Raw genomic sequence first — 14,760 nt, forward strand, 5'->3', positions numbered from 1 at the left:
TCAGGGGATCTTGGCCCTTTGTCCTTCTCCAGGGGACCATGTATGACTCTCTTAGGGTCCTCCTTGTTTCCTAGCATCTCTGGCGGTGTGAATTGTAGGCTGGTACTCCTTTGCTGAAGGTCTAAAATCCATATATATGTGAGTACATGTCTGTGCTGTCTTTTTGTGACGGGGTTACCTCACTCAGAATGGCTTCTTCTAGTTCCATCAATTTGCCTGTGAATTTCAATATTCCATTGTTGTTTTTTTCCGCTGAGTAGTCCTCCATTGTGTAAATGTACCACATTTTTTCCATCCATTCTTCAGTTGATGGGCATCTAGGCTGCCACCAGGTTCTGGCTATTACAAATAATGCTGCTCTGAACATGGTTGAACAGATGTTCTTGTGGTGTGAATGTGCATCTTTCTGGTTTGTGCCTAAGAGTGGAATTGCTAGATCTTGTGGCAGACTGATTCCCGTTTTCCTGAGAAACCACCATACTGATTTCCAAAGTGACTATACTAGTTGGCACTCCCACCAGCAGTCTGCATCCTCTCCAGCATACTGCCTGTCTATTTCACATAGCAGGTGTTCTACTGTCCCTGTCTTTTAAGGATTTACCACATCATTGTTCCCTGTCTATCTCGCTGGTTTCCATAGGCATGCAAGCAAAACCCACACATCTGAAACTTCAAAACAAATTCACTTAGGAAGAAAAGAAATGAATTGAGGCCTGAATGGAGTCTGCTCCATTCTAAGTGGGCTTTTGCCTAGAGTGCAGGATAGGATCTAGTACAATTTTGTGTATTGTTGTACAATTAGTTTCTCAGGGCTATCTGCCAAAGGGGCTGTTTTATCCTCTTCTATGGGTTTCCTGTATATTTTAATGCATATGTATGCATACACCTCTATGTGTGTGTGTGTTTGGTTATGTGTGTGTGCACCAGGGGTAGGAGGACAATCTCAGGTGTCATTATCATACATGCCGTCTACCTCTTTTGAGACAGAGGTTCCCCCAAACAGTACAAGCTCTTGTTAGTCCTCTTGGTTGGCCATCAGAAGTAGAGAGTATAGCTGAAGACAGGACACACCGTGGCCAAAACTACAGAGAAAGCTATCTGAAACTGAGGTGAAAGCTTCATCTCTATGCTGAGATTGGAAGTTCCAGAAGGAGCTATAGATGTACTGGGGTCGTGCGGCTGGAGGTGATGTTGGTTATCAACAGTCTTTCCTACCTGTGAACAAACAAACTACAAAACATACTTATCAGGCAGTATGATTCCACAAGTTTAGCAGGGAAATGAGTATTTGTGCCCTTCCTTTACTTCAGAGGCATACTGCAGAGTTCAGACTCCATGTCTGGTACTGTAAACCCATCCAACCACCATGCCTGGGAAGGTCACAGGTTGGATGGTGGGACTTACACTTGCTGTTGTTTAAATTATTTGATATACCATCAGAATATCTCCTAAATAACTATGTTCATAACTTAGACAAAGCTCCTTTCTCAGCCTTAATCAGAGAAGCATCTCTGCAGCCATTGGTAGTGATGCTCACTCATATGGAGGCCAAGAAGCTGATAATAGATAATATTTGATGGCCCAGGACTAAGGAAGGTATTTATATGATCTCCTGTAAGGCTCGGAGCCCATTGATAAAGAATGGTAAAAAAAAAATGTAAGAGCCATAAGATGGGCAGAAACACTACAAAATTTATTCTGTAAGTCACAAGACAGACACTTGTTTTATAAACTCTCAGAAGCTGTAATTGTTTTACTAAACCTGAACAAGAATGGCCTTGTCAATAATCAATGATGGATTGGGAAGGGGCTCATGAGGCCCAATGCTTTATTGCTGAACTGTTGCCTATTGATAAATTCTGGGAGAGGAATTGTCATAGTTTTTAGTTATGTGGGCACTGCTGAGCCCACCAGGCTCCAGTGGACAGCTCCAAACCCATGGTCGCATGGACAGCCCTTGGTAAACTCTTTGAGTCACATAGGAAAAAAAATAAAAATGAGAAATGAACAGAGAGTTATATAAAGGGGATGGGTTGACATCTGTTTTAGTGAATTAAGGGAATGTAAAGGGTGAGCCTTATCAGAATGTATACTATACATGTTTGAAATTGCTAGAGAACAAATTTAATCAATATTAATAAAAATAAATGATAAAATAGCTCACAAAGTTAAAAAAGGCAACACAGGTATTCTGTTAAAGTTCTGTGCCTAGATTCACAGCAGCACACTAAGGTATTGCATGTGTTAACATTTCTTCTGAGCATTTACATGTTATAGCATTCTGTCTTTTGTCTCTTTTCATTTATAGAGGTTTCAAGGTTAAAAATGATGTCCCATCTAAACTCACTGAAGAAAACTACAGAAGTGTGCTGGCTAACTAATACAGCCAAGCTAAAGCTCCCAGATTATCACCAGATCTCAACCACACAAAAAGACATATTCTCTGGTGTTTGGGAATACAGCTAGATACTCTTCTGATAGAGACATTCAGACTCACAAAGACATCATCGATGAAGCTCTAGGAGTTGCTGAAGAATACACTTTGGGGACTGGGGAGATGGCTCAGTTGTTAAGAGCACTGGATGCTCTTGCCAGGAGCCAAAATTCAGTTCTCAGTTGCTATATAGTGGTTCACAACTGTGTGTAACTCCACATCCAGGGAATCATTTACCCTCTTTTGACCTCGGTAGGTACTGCACTCATATGGTGTACATAATACTTGTCGGCATACATTCATACATTTATATGTTCATAAATCTTTGACTTGCATGGTAGATAACTGGCTTTAAAGCATAGGGATGAAATGAAAGGTTTTCTATTCACTGACACCAAACCAGGGTTTCTTATCCCTCTGGGAATCATGAAAAAGCTGAGATAGTACTGACCTATGGATCTCAGTGTTGGTCAGAGTACAGGAAGGGGAAGTAATAAGTCAAGCAAGTTTTTATATAAACAAAAGATGAGAGGATCTTCTGTGTGTCAGGGAGACAGAGGAGGATTTTAGATAATGAGTAAGAGCATCTTCCTTGACTGTTCAGGGTGGGAATGCAGTATTGATGGACTTCCTATTATTTTAACTCTGCTATGATCTGACTTAAGTCTGGGTTGAAAGCTGCCATGACAGGAGATGGCACTGTCAGGCAGGCATTCACTAGGAAGGTGGATGATGGGATGGTAATGAATCTTGGGGTGGACTTCAGGTCAGCAGAGTGTCTTTTAGAGTCTTTTTATTCAGCTTCCTGATGTATTCTGTTTCATAAGAATAGCCAAGGTCCTAGATATCTTCATGGCTGTGTAAAGAAGTGTCATGGATGAAACCTGAATTCTGGCTTCCAGAGAAAGACATTTTCAGTGTTTGAAACAGATTTAAATGGCAGCAAAATTTTACATTAAGTGACAAATCTCACCATAAAAATGGCATAACCAGGAGCGCAAGTGAGAAATCAAAAGTTCAGAATAACTTTGGATGGTACAACTTAAAAATAGCACAATTGTCCATCTAGGGATCACCACATCTTTAACCTCTGTACTTAGGAGGCAGAGGCAGGCAGACCTCTGTGAGCTCAAGGCCATTTTCATTTACAGAGATAGAGCTCTCGGACAGCTGAGGCTATATGTATTCTGTTTGTTGTTCATTTTTTGAAGAGATGAATAGCAGAAGTAGATTCTGAGCCACATTTGGAGAGGAGTAACTCAGAGACCAGGAGATCAGGCACTGGTGCAGTTGATGGGAAAGAATGCCATTTTTATGAAGATAATTGGAGGTGAAGCATAGGAGTTTAAGTCCAGCGACAACACTTACACCATGCCTTTCCCAGGGCAGAGTAGCAGAGCGGCAGTGTTCCTTCATTGTGTCCCTTATTTTGCCCTAATCTCATGAGAATTTGCCAAGCACTGGCATACTATTTGTGTGTGTAGCAATTTCATTGTTGGAATATTATCTGTCTAGTATCAAAAAAGAAGGTATCAAAGATGTTGACAAGTGTGTGGACCAACTGGGGTTCTTAATAATAAAAGAGGAACCAGTGTTTCTCCTTAGAGCACAAATGGACTATGGGAGTCCATTCCCTATGGAGGGATACTATTGCAGTCCAGATACAGCAAGGAGGGCTTAGTCCCTTCCCTAAATGGTATCACAGACTTTGATGGTCCCCCGTGGAGGGCCTCACTATCCCTGGGGAGGAGGGAGTGGGTTGGGGGAGGTCTTGGTGGAGAATATGGAGGATGGTAGGGTGAGGGAATGGAGGGATGGATATATAAATGAGTGCCTCTAAAATAAAAAAGTTTAAAAATTTACAATGATTTATTTATTTAGTTTTATGTATACACATATTATACCTGCATATATGTAGGTACACCACATGCTCAGAGATGTCAGAAGAGACCATTGGTGCCTTGGGACTAGAATAGCAGGTGGTTGTGAGCTCCTCTATGCATGCTGGGAACAGAATCCAGGTGGTCCTCGAGAGCAATGTATGCTCTTAACATGGTCTCTCTAGACCCAGAGACTGAGACTCTTACCCAGCAGGCATAATATGAAGGGGAATAGCAGGCATGCTGAACATTACAAAGACTCCTCAAAAAATAAATAAAACGTACTTCATGATTCAGTAGCTGTGTCATACTACTGAGTCATACTACTGTGTTAGGATACTTGCTTAAGTTAATTAATATCAGAATCTTTTATTATTTTAAACTTTATTTTTAATTCTTCCCATTTTTTGAATGTATGTAGGGAATCTTAAAGTCCTTTCAAGTATGTCATATACTCATGTACTTTGATGGTATTTGCTGTTCCACGCCCCTCCTCTGACTAATCACCCTCTTTCTCACAATCCATAGGATTTGAAGTTTCTGTGTAAAATCTTGAGTTTACAAATGAAAGCACATGGTTGATGTTTGCCTTGTGAGTTTGCTTTATTTCACTCCCTATGACAATCTCATATACAGCTGTTTTTTTATCAAATAGCACTGTTGTCATCAGAATCCTAAAGAGAGATCAACACTCCGACTTTTATGCTAATCCCATTAATAATTGATAAGATGTGGCTGAAATTTAGAAGTCCACTGATAAGCAAATGGATAAAGAAAATATAACAGAAAAGTCATTGGAATATGTGATTAAACCCAAATTTTGTGAATAAAGGTCAGTAAGAAATGGAGAGAACAGACTGTTGGTTTGGGGGCATTGAGATTGGAGGAACTAGGAAGATGTTGGTCATTGGGTACTTAATTTCAGTTATTCCAGATATAAACCTTCCATGGATCTTAGGTTCAATATCATGCTTAATGTCACAGACCAAGTGTGCCATGTTTAGTATTTATAGTCTCTTGATTATGCTGATTTTTCATTAAGTGATTTGCTAAAATAAAGTAACAGACAATATGGAATGATGATAGCATAGAGTTTATTAAGTTATTTGCTTGCAGAGTCACAACTCATAAGTGAGCAGAAAGAAAATAGTATACAAATATCTGGGGGAAACTCAGTAGAAAATACAGTTGAGAAGATAATCTTACAAATCATGTTTCATTTGGGGGGTAGTTTTTTTCTTGTTATGTAGTGAGAGATGTAAAGACCTTGGCTCAGATCTTAAACTTATACCAGACCCTCGCATCAGCTCCTCATGAAGATGGCACAAGGTCCTTAATCTCTAGAGATGAGGAGAGTGAGGGCGAGGGACTCCACCTTCCTCAAAGCATTCTCCACACCTGAGTAAGAATTTACATCATCAGGTGTCCTGGTGAGAACATGAAGGTGTCCAGCAAATGGTAAGGTGTGGCTTTGTGCAGCTAGGGCATGTCAGCTCTCCCCAGAGCACAGCTGTGCAGATGTTCCTTGGGGTCAGCAGCAGCAGGACTGGCAGCAGGGAGAGCTGCAGCTGATGGTCACACAGGTTGGTTTGAAAGAGGTGGTCTCAGAGCTGCTGGTTTCACAGCAGGTTGGTTGGCAGCACAGCTGTAAGAAGCAGGGCTGGCAGCAGGTGGGCACACAGCAGCAGGGCTGGCAGCAGGGTGGGCTGCAACCAATGGTCACACAATTTGTTTTGCTACTGGTAGTCTTGCAGCAGGTGGTTTCAGAGCAAGTTGGCTGACAGCAAATCTTTAGGGAGCTTGGCTGGCAGCAGGGCTGGCAGCAGGTGGGCACACAGCAGCAGGGCTGGCAATAGGGTGTGCTGCAGCAGATGCTCACACCAGTTGGCTTGCAACAGGTGGTCTTGCAGCAGGTGTTTTCACCACAGGTTGGTGGGCAGCAGGGCTGGGACTCAGTGCTGTCAGTTTTGTTGTTGCTACTGCTGGACTGGCAGCAGGGTTTGCTGCAGCAACTTGGTGGACAGCAAGGCTGGCAGCAGATGGACTCAGGGCAGCTGGATTCAGGGCAGCAGGGTGGGCAGCAGGTGGTCCAGCAGCAGGTGGTCTTGCAGCTGCCAGGCTGACAGCAAGGTGGACAACAGGAGAGGGTCATGGTATCAGGTGTGGAGCGTGATACTGTGTTCACAGGTGAGTTTTCAACTGTGTAGCAAGATCTTCCAGTCAGGGCCTTTTATACCATGGGCCCCCAAGGTGTGGGCCAATCAGAAAGACTTTACCTCTTTGTTTACCATTTGCATATTTAATTCATGTTGATGAACTAGGAAATTCTCACCTAATGCTCTGAATCATTTGAAAGAGTTCATTTCTTATTTGGGGATAGCTACTTGAACTCTTTCCAATAACTCAAGGGTTCATCCTTGACGTAATTCTGATTCTCATCTGCTCCTTTGGCCATACTTGTGCCTATGGGAAGGTTAAGATTACTTTGTTCTTAGAACTTTCTTCTCTTCTCTGTCCATAGAGTTAAATGTCTCTGGGCAAGAGTGTACTGTTCATAATGATGGACTCAACACCTAATTACCCATCAGTTTGCCCCAAAAGCCCAATTCCAAGGTGTCAATCTGTAAAAGTTCCTGTAACTGTGTATCTGGGGCACATTAATGGTTGTTTGAGATAAGGGTGTCTGGAACAATGTTTTTCATAGCAGAGTAGAACCAGGGCTGATGGGAATAAAAAAAAGCAGCTCTGTAGGAATAAGCTGACACCAGTGGAAATTGGGTGACCACCTGTCCTGACTGCCTGTTTTTGTGGAGATTGGTTGACCATCAGACCTGACATTTACTTCTAAGGAGTTGTGGGGGGCCATCTGTCCTAAATGACCGGATGCTCCTGCCGAGATGTGGGTGCAGCTTCTGTCCTAGGGCCCATGAGCTACCCAGCTATGAGTTTGGACAAGTATTACAGTTCTTATCAAGGATGAATTTCTTCTTTTGAAAGAACATTCACCCAGGCAAAAACTGGTTTGTTACTACCATACTAACCATGCCATCATTGCACCAGTGTCTGCATATTTCCTGACATGTTGGTATTGTAGCTTGCATGATTTGTATCTGGATAAGAATATTGGTGATTATTGTTCTCTGGCAGCTTGAATCACCCTGCCGGTACCATGAACATAACTAACAGGAAGCAAGCACCCTGTTCAGCACTGGTTTGTTTTCCCCATGTCCTGTAGCTAGATCATATGATGTCTTCAGGAGAAGGGTCTTACTAACTGGGTCTGGTTGGCAATCCAGGGAATGCTAATAGTGTGCATTGTTTTGGAGACATGTGGGCTTCTCATAGTGTGGTAACCCATACCTGGCACTAGGATTTTTGTTTAGTTGTCTACAGTTTCTGGGAGCCGCACTATCCATGCGGCGTACTTCCATTCAGACCCTTCTTGTTATACTTGTCACCTACCTTACATAAAGTAGGTCTCCACATAGCTCTTAACACACCATCAGTTATGATGATCCCGCCCCTCATCCCTGTTCATTTCTCCATGTGCCACTCCTACCTCCCCTAAGACATTTCCACCGTAATAGTCTACCTCTGATTTTCACATAATATGTTTCTACTGTCCCTGTTCTTTAAGGACTTCCCACATCATTGTTCCCTGTCTATCTCCCTAGTCTCTACAGGCATCCAAGCTGAAGCCATGGACATAAAAATTGAAAACAAATTCACGTAGAAAGAAATGAAAAGACTCAAGGCCTGAATGGATATATATATATATATATATATATATATATATATATATATATATATATATACCAAATATATATATATTTGGTTTTTCCAGACAGGGTTTCCCTGTGGCTTTGGAGGCTGGTCTGGAGCTCACAGAGATCTGCCTCCTGAGTGCTGGGATACAATCTTATATATTGTTGTACAATTAGATATCTCAGTATATCAGTGCTATCTGTTAAAAGGGCTGTGCTCTCCTCTGCTATGGGTGACCTGTACATTTTAATGCGTATGTATGCATACACCTCTATGTGTGTGTGTGTGTGTGTGTGTGTGTGTGTGTGTGTGTGTGTGTGTGTGTGCACCAGGGAGGGGAGGACAATCTCACCTGCATTTTCAGACATGCCATCTACCTCTTTTGAGACAGAGGTTCCCTCAAACAGTACAAGCTCTTGTTAGTCCTCTTGGTTGGCCATCAGAAGTAGAGAATAAGACCATATAGCTAAAGACAGTGCACACCATGGCCAAAAGCTATAGAGAAAGCAATCTCTAACTGAGCTGGAAGCTTCATCTCTGTGCTGAGATTTCAAAGTGCCAGAAGGAGCTATAGATGTTACTGGGGTGCTGCTGCTGGTGGTGTCATTTATCAGCATCTTTCTTACCTGTGAGAAAAAAAACTACAAAACCTACTTGTCAGGCAAGGTGTGTCCACCAGTGTAGTAGTGAAATGAGTATTTGTGCCCTTCATTTACATTAGAGTTCTACTGCAGAGTTCAGACTCCATGCCTGGTATTGTAAACCCATTTAATGGCCCATGCCTGTGACAGTCACAGGTTGGATGGAGGGATGGAGGAACTTACCCTGGCTGTTGTTTAAATAATTTGACATACCTTCAAAATGTCTCCTAAGCAACTATATTTATACCTACGGACAAAATCTTCTTTCTCAGCCTTAATCAGAGAAGCATCTCTGCAGCCATTGGTAGTGAATAAACAGTTCCAAGGCTGCCCAAGATGCTGATAATACATAATATTTGATGGCCCAGCACTAAGGAAGACATTTATATGATCCCCTGTAAGGCTCAGAGTCCATTGAAAAACAAGGATAAAAAATGTAAGTGCTAGAAGATAGGGAGAAAGGCTATAAAATTTATTGTGTATGTCCTAAGACAGCCATTTGTTTTATAAATTCACAGAAGCTGTAATTGCTTTCACTAAGGCTGAACAAGACTGGCCTTGTCAATATTCAATGATGGATGGGAGAGGAGCCCATGAGGCCCAATGCTTTATTGCTGAACTATTGGCTATTGATAAATTCTGGGATTGGAATTGTCATAGTTTTTAGTTATGTGCCCACTGCTGAGGCCACCAGGCTTCTATGGACAGCTTCAAACCCATGGTCACATGGACAACCCTGGTTAAACTCTTTGAGTCACACAGGAAAACAAATAAAAATGAGGATGGAAAAGAGACTTGTATGAAGGGCATACAAAATAAGTAAAATAAAGGGATGTGAAGGGTGAGACTTATCAGTATAATATGCATATTATATATAACATGCATATTATACATGTTGGAAATTCTCAGAGAACAAATTCAATTAGTATCAACAAAAATACATAATAAAATTTCTCACAAAGTTAAAAAAGGCAGCACAGCTGTTCTGTTAAGGGTCTGTGCCTAGTTCACACTAATATTTTGCATGTGTTAACATTTCTTTTGAGCACTTACATGCTATAGCATTCTGCCTTTTGTCTCTTTTCATTTATAGAGGTTTTAAGGTTAAAAAAAGAATGTTCCATCTAAACTCACTGAAGAAAACTAGAGAAGTGTGTTTGCTAACTAATACAGTCAAGTTGAATCTCCCAGATTGGGAATACAGCTATCTACTGTACTGACAGAGACATTCAGACTCACAAAGACTTCATAGATGAAGGTCTGAGTTGGTGAAGAATATTCTTTGGGGCCTGGGGAGATGGCTCAGTTGTTAAGAGCACTGCATGCTCTTGCAAGGAGCCAAAATTCAGTTCTTAGTTGCTATATAGTGGGTCACAGCTGTCTGTAACTCTCCTTCCAGGGAATCAGATGCCTCTTTTGGCCTTGGTGGGCACTGCACTCATATGGTGTACATAATACTTGCAGACATATGTTCAAAATCTTTGACGTGCATGGTAGATAAGCCCATAAGTGGCCTTAAAGCATAGGGATGAAATTAAAGTTTTTCTATCCACTGACACCAAACCAGGGTTTCTTACCCCTCTGGCAGTCATGGAAAAAGCTGAGATACCACTGAGCCATGGACCTCAGTGTTGGTCTGAGAACAGGAAGGGGAAGTGACATGCCAAGCAATTTTTTATATAAACAATGGATAAGAGGATCTTCTGTGGGTCAGGGGAGACAGAGGGGGATTTTAGGTAATGAGTGAGAACATCTTCCTTGACTCTTCAGGGTGGGAATCCAGTACTGGTTGACTTCTATTCCTCTAACTCTCCTCTGATCTGGTTTTAGTCTGGTTTGAAAGCTGCCTGGCAGGAGATGACACTGTCAGGCAGGAATTCATTAGGAAGTTGTTTAAAGGGATGGTAATGAATCTTGGGGGTGGACTTCAGGTCAGCAGAGTGTCTTTTAGACTCTTTTTATTCAGCTTCCTACTGTATCCTGTTTCCTAAGGATAGCCAAGGTCCTTGATGTCTTCATGGCTCTCTAGAGATGTGTTATATATGAAACCTGAAATCTGGGTTCCAGAGAAAGACATTTTCAGCAATTGAAAGATTTTTAATGGTAGCAAAATTTTACAATAAGTCACAAATCTCGCCATGAAAATGGAATAACCAGGTGCCCAAGTGAGAAATCAAGAGTTCAGAATTCCCTTTGAGGGTACAACTTAAAAGTCACACAATTATCCATCTGTGAATCACCACATCTTTAATCTCTGTACTTGGGATTCATAGGCATGCAGACTTGTGTGAGTTCAAGGCCACCATGGTTTACAGAGAGAGCTCCATGTCAGGCAGGGCTATATATATTCTGTTTGTTATTGTTTGTTTGTTTGAAGAGAATAACAACACAAGTAGTTTCTGAGCAGTTTGTGCAAAGGCAACATTTGGAAAGGAGTAAGTTGGATATCAGGAGATCAGGCACTGGTGCAGCTGATGGGAAGGAATGCCATTTCTCTTAAGATAATTGCGAGGTGAAGCATAGAAGCTTAAGTCCAGGGACATACATTTAGACCTTGCATTTCCCAGGGCAGTGTAGCAGAACAAGAGTGTCCCTTCATTGTGTCCTTTATTTTGTCCTGAAGGCATGAGATATTGCCAAACCCTGGCACATTATTTGAGTGTGTAGCAACTGCAGTGTTGGATTGATGTCTGTCTCATGTCAGAAAAGAAGAGATCAAAAGATGTTGACAAGTGTGTGGAGAAATGTGTTCCCGAAAACTTTAAAAAGTTAAAGTAATTTACATATTTTTGTGTATCCTCATGTGTTACCTGCATGTATGGGTGTACGCCACATGCCCAGCGATATCAGAAGAAGTCGTTGGATGTCTTGGTACAAGAATAACAGGTTGTTGTGAGCTACTCTGTGCAGGTTAAGAACTGCACTCAGGTGCTCCTCAAGAGCAATGTGTGCTCTTAACACGGTACCATCTCTCTAGCCCCAGAGACTGGGACTCTTACAGAGTAGGGGAATATGAAGAAGAATAGCAGACATGCTAAACATTACAAAGACTCCTCAAAAAATAAATAAAAGGTACTTTATGACTTGATAGCCATGTCTCAGGATACTTGATGAACTTTATTGATATCAGAATCTTGTATTATTTAAAATTTTTATTTTTAATTGTTGCATTTATTGAATGTAGTGAGGGAATCTTAAAGTCCCCTCAAGTAAATCATATACTCATGTACTTTGATGGTATTTGCTCTTCCACAGCCCCTCTCTGACTAGTCAATCTCTTCCTCACAATCTGTAGGAACTGAAATTTCTGTGTAAATCCTTGGGTTTACAAATGAAAGCACATGGTTGGTAGTTTGTGTTTTGAGTTTTCTTTATTTCACTCAGTATGACAATCTGACATGAGGCTGTTTTCTAACAAATGGCACTGTTGTCATCAGAATCCTAAAGCAATATCGACACTCCATGTTTATTGTAATATCATTAACAATTTATAATGATGTGGCTGAAACTTAGAAACCCACTGACAAGTAAATGGATAAAGACAATATGACAGAAGTCATTGGTATATGTGATTCCACTCAAATGTTGTGTATAAAGTCAGTAAGAAATGGAGGGAGCTGGGCGTTGGTCGTGTATGCCTTTAATCCCAGCACTCCAGAGGCAGAGGCAGGTGGATCTCTGTGTGTTTGAGGCCAGCCTAGTCTCTAGAGCGAGTGCCAGGATAGGCTCCAAAGCTACACAGAGAAACCCTGTCTCAAAAAACAAACAAACAAACAAAAAGAAATGGATAGAACAGACTGTTGATTTATGGGAACTGAGGTTGGAGCATCTAGGAAGATGGTGATCATTGGGTATTAAATTTTAATTATTCAAGATATAATCCTTCCATGGATCTACTGTCCAATACCATGCTTAGTGTCACTGATTCAGGTCACTGTGGTTAGTATTTAAAAATCTTTTGATTATAGCTTTTTCATTAAGTGATTTACTAAAATAAAATGACAGACAATATGGTATGATGATAGAACAGAGTTTATTAAATTATTTGCTTCCAGGGGTACAACTCATAAGTGAGCAGAAAGAACAAAATAGTACACAAAAATCTGGTGATAACTCAGAAGAAAATACAGTTGAGAAGATAACATTTTTAATCAAGTTTCATTTTGGGGGTAGTGCTTTCTTAAGTTATTTAGTGAGAGATATAAAGATCTTGGCTCAGATATTAAACTGATACCAGACCCTCATGAAGATGTTACAAGATCCATGATCTGTGGAGATGAGGAGAGTGAGGGCGAGGGACTCCATCCTTCCTCTAAGCATTTCCCACACCTAAGTAAGAATTTACATCATCAGGTGTCCTGGTGAGAACATGAAGGTATTCAGCAAATGGTAAGGTGTGGCTTTGTGCAGCTAGGGCATGTCAGCTCTCCCCAGAGCACAGCTGTGCAGATGTTCCTTGGGGTCAGCAGCAGCAGGACTGGCAGCAGGGAGAGCTGCAGCTGATGGTCACACAGGTTGGTTTGAAAGAGGTGGTCTCAGAGCTGCTGGTTTCACAGCAGGTTGGTTGGCAGCACAGCTGTAAGAAGCAGGGCTGGCAGCAGGTGGGCACACAGCAGCAGGGCTGGCAGCAGGGTGGGCTGCAAGCAATGGTCACACAATTTGATTTGCTACTGGTAGTCTTGCAGCAGCTGGTTTCAGAGCAGGTTGGCTGACAGCAGATCTTTAAGGAGCTTGGCTGGCAGCAGGTGGGCACACAGCAGCAGGGCTGGCAGCAGGGTGGGCTGCAACCAATGGTCACACAATTTGATTTGCTACTAGTGGTCTTGCAGCAGCTGGTTTCAGAGCAAGTTGGCTGACAGCAAATCTTTAAGGAGTTGGGCTGGCAGCAGGTGGGCACACAGCAGCAGGGCTGGCAACAGGGTGTGCTGCAGCAGATGCTCACACCAGTTGGTTTGCAACAGATAGTCTTGCAGCAGGTGCTTTCATTGCAGGTTGGTGGGCAGCAGGGCTGGGACTCAGTGCTGTCAGTTTTGTTGTTGCTACTGCTGGACTGGCAGCCGGGTTTGCTGCAACAACTTGGTGGACAGCAAGGCTGGCAGCAGATGGACTCAGGGCAGCAGGGCGGGCAGCAGGTGGTCCAGCAGTAGGTGGTCTTGCAGCAGCCAGGCTGACAGCAAGGTGGACAGCAGGAGAGGGTCATGGTGTCAGGTGTGGAGGGTGATACTCTGTTCACAGGTGAGTTTTCAACTGTGTTGCAAGATCTTCCAGTCAGGGCTTTTTATACCATGGGCCCCCAAGGTGTGGGCCAATCAGAAAGACTTTACCTCTTTGTTTACCATTTGCATATTTAATGTGTGTTGATGAAGAAGGAAATTCTCACATAATGCTCTGAATCATTTGAAAGCCTTCATTTCTTATTTGGGGATAGCTGACTTGAACTCTTTTCAATAACTCAAGCGTTCATCCCATCAGCTTTGATGTAACTTGGATTGTCATCTGGTCCTTTGGTCATACTTGTTTGTATGGGAAGGTCAAGATTACTTTGTTCTTAGAACTTTGCTGTGTTGTCTGTTCATAGAGTTATAAATGTCTCTGAGCATGAGTGTGCTGTATTCACAATGATGGACTCAACATCTAGTTCATTGTTTGTCAACAAAACCCAATTCTAAGCTCCCAGGTGTCAATGTCTGTATAAATTCCTGTATCTGTGTATCTGGAGTGTATCAAAGGTGGTTTTATATAAGGGTTCTGAAATGATGTGTTTCATAGTAGAGTAGAGCCAGCTGGTGAGAATGAATAGAAGTACTAACATATAAAGAATAAGGAAGCATCAGTTGAGGTGTGGGTGACCATCAGTCCTGAGTGTGCTCCTGGGAAGGCCATGAGGAGGAAGAGACCAGACCCAGAACAAAGGAGGTTAATCCGGTGACTTCAGTGCACATCTGATGGGCAGCAGGATAGTGATCTCAGACTTATGATGTTCTCCTGATACTCTGTCCTCATCTTTCTTGTCTGGTATTTCTCTTTCATTTTCTCCACT

General features: G+C 42.1%; 2 protein-coding genes across 2 annotated transcripts; both read right to left on the reverse strand.

Moving 5' to 3' along the window:
* Window positions 1–5,647: 5,647 nt before the first annotated feature.
* LOC113831307 (keratin-associated protein 9-1-like) lies at window positions 5,648–6,466 on the reverse strand. Its single transcript, XM_027427764.1, has 2 exons — window positions 5,995–6,466; window positions 5,648–5,712 (listed from the first exon to the last, which is right to left on the reverse strand). The coding sequence occupies exons 1-2, from the start codon at window positions 6,464–6,466 to the stop codon at window positions 5,648–5,650; spliced, it is 537 nt and encodes a 178-aa protein (XP_027283565.1).
* Window positions 6,467–13,130: 6,664 nt separating this feature from the next.
* LOC113836889 (keratin-associated protein 9-1-like) lies at window positions 13,131–13,920 on the reverse strand. Its single transcript, XM_027427729.1, has 2 exons — window positions 13,472–13,920; window positions 13,131–13,197 (listed from the first exon to the last, which is right to left on the reverse strand). The coding sequence occupies exons 1-2, from the start codon at window positions 13,918–13,920 to the stop codon at window positions 13,131–13,133; spliced, it is 516 nt and encodes a 171-aa protein (XP_027283530.1).
* Between the last annotated feature and the right edge of the window lie 840 nt (window positions 13,921–14,760).

The sequence above is a fragment of the Cricetulus griseus genome, chromosome 7 (genome assembly GCF_003668045.3).
Source record: "Cricetulus griseus strain 17A/GY chromosome 7, alternate assembly CriGri-PICRH-1.0, whole genome shotgun sequence".
Lineage (NCBI taxonomy): Eukaryota > Metazoa > Chordata > Mammalia > Rodentia > Cricetidae > Cricetulus > Cricetulus griseus.

What these genes read in the sequence shown, in the direction of transcription:
- LOC113831307 (XM_027427764.1), bottom strand. Translation starts at nt 6,466, where the DNA reads ATGACCCTCTCCTGTTGTCCACCTTGCTGTCAGCCTGGCAGCTGCAAG. An exon ending in CTGCTGCCAGCCCTGCTGCT is followed by an intron (nt 5,713 to 5,994) that starts GTGTGCCCACCT and finishes ATTCTTACTCAG; the next exon opens with GTGTGGAGAATGCTTTGAGG.
- LOC113836889 (XM_027427729.1), bottom strand. Translation starts at nt 13,920, where the DNA reads ATGACCCTCTCCTGCTGTCCACCTTGCTGTCAGCCTGGCTGCTGCAAG. An exon ending in TGCCAGCCCTGCTGCTGTGT is followed by an intron (nt 13,198 to 13,471) that starts GCCCACCTGCTG and finishes CCCTGCTGCCAG; the next exon opens with TCCTGCTGCTGCTGACCCCA.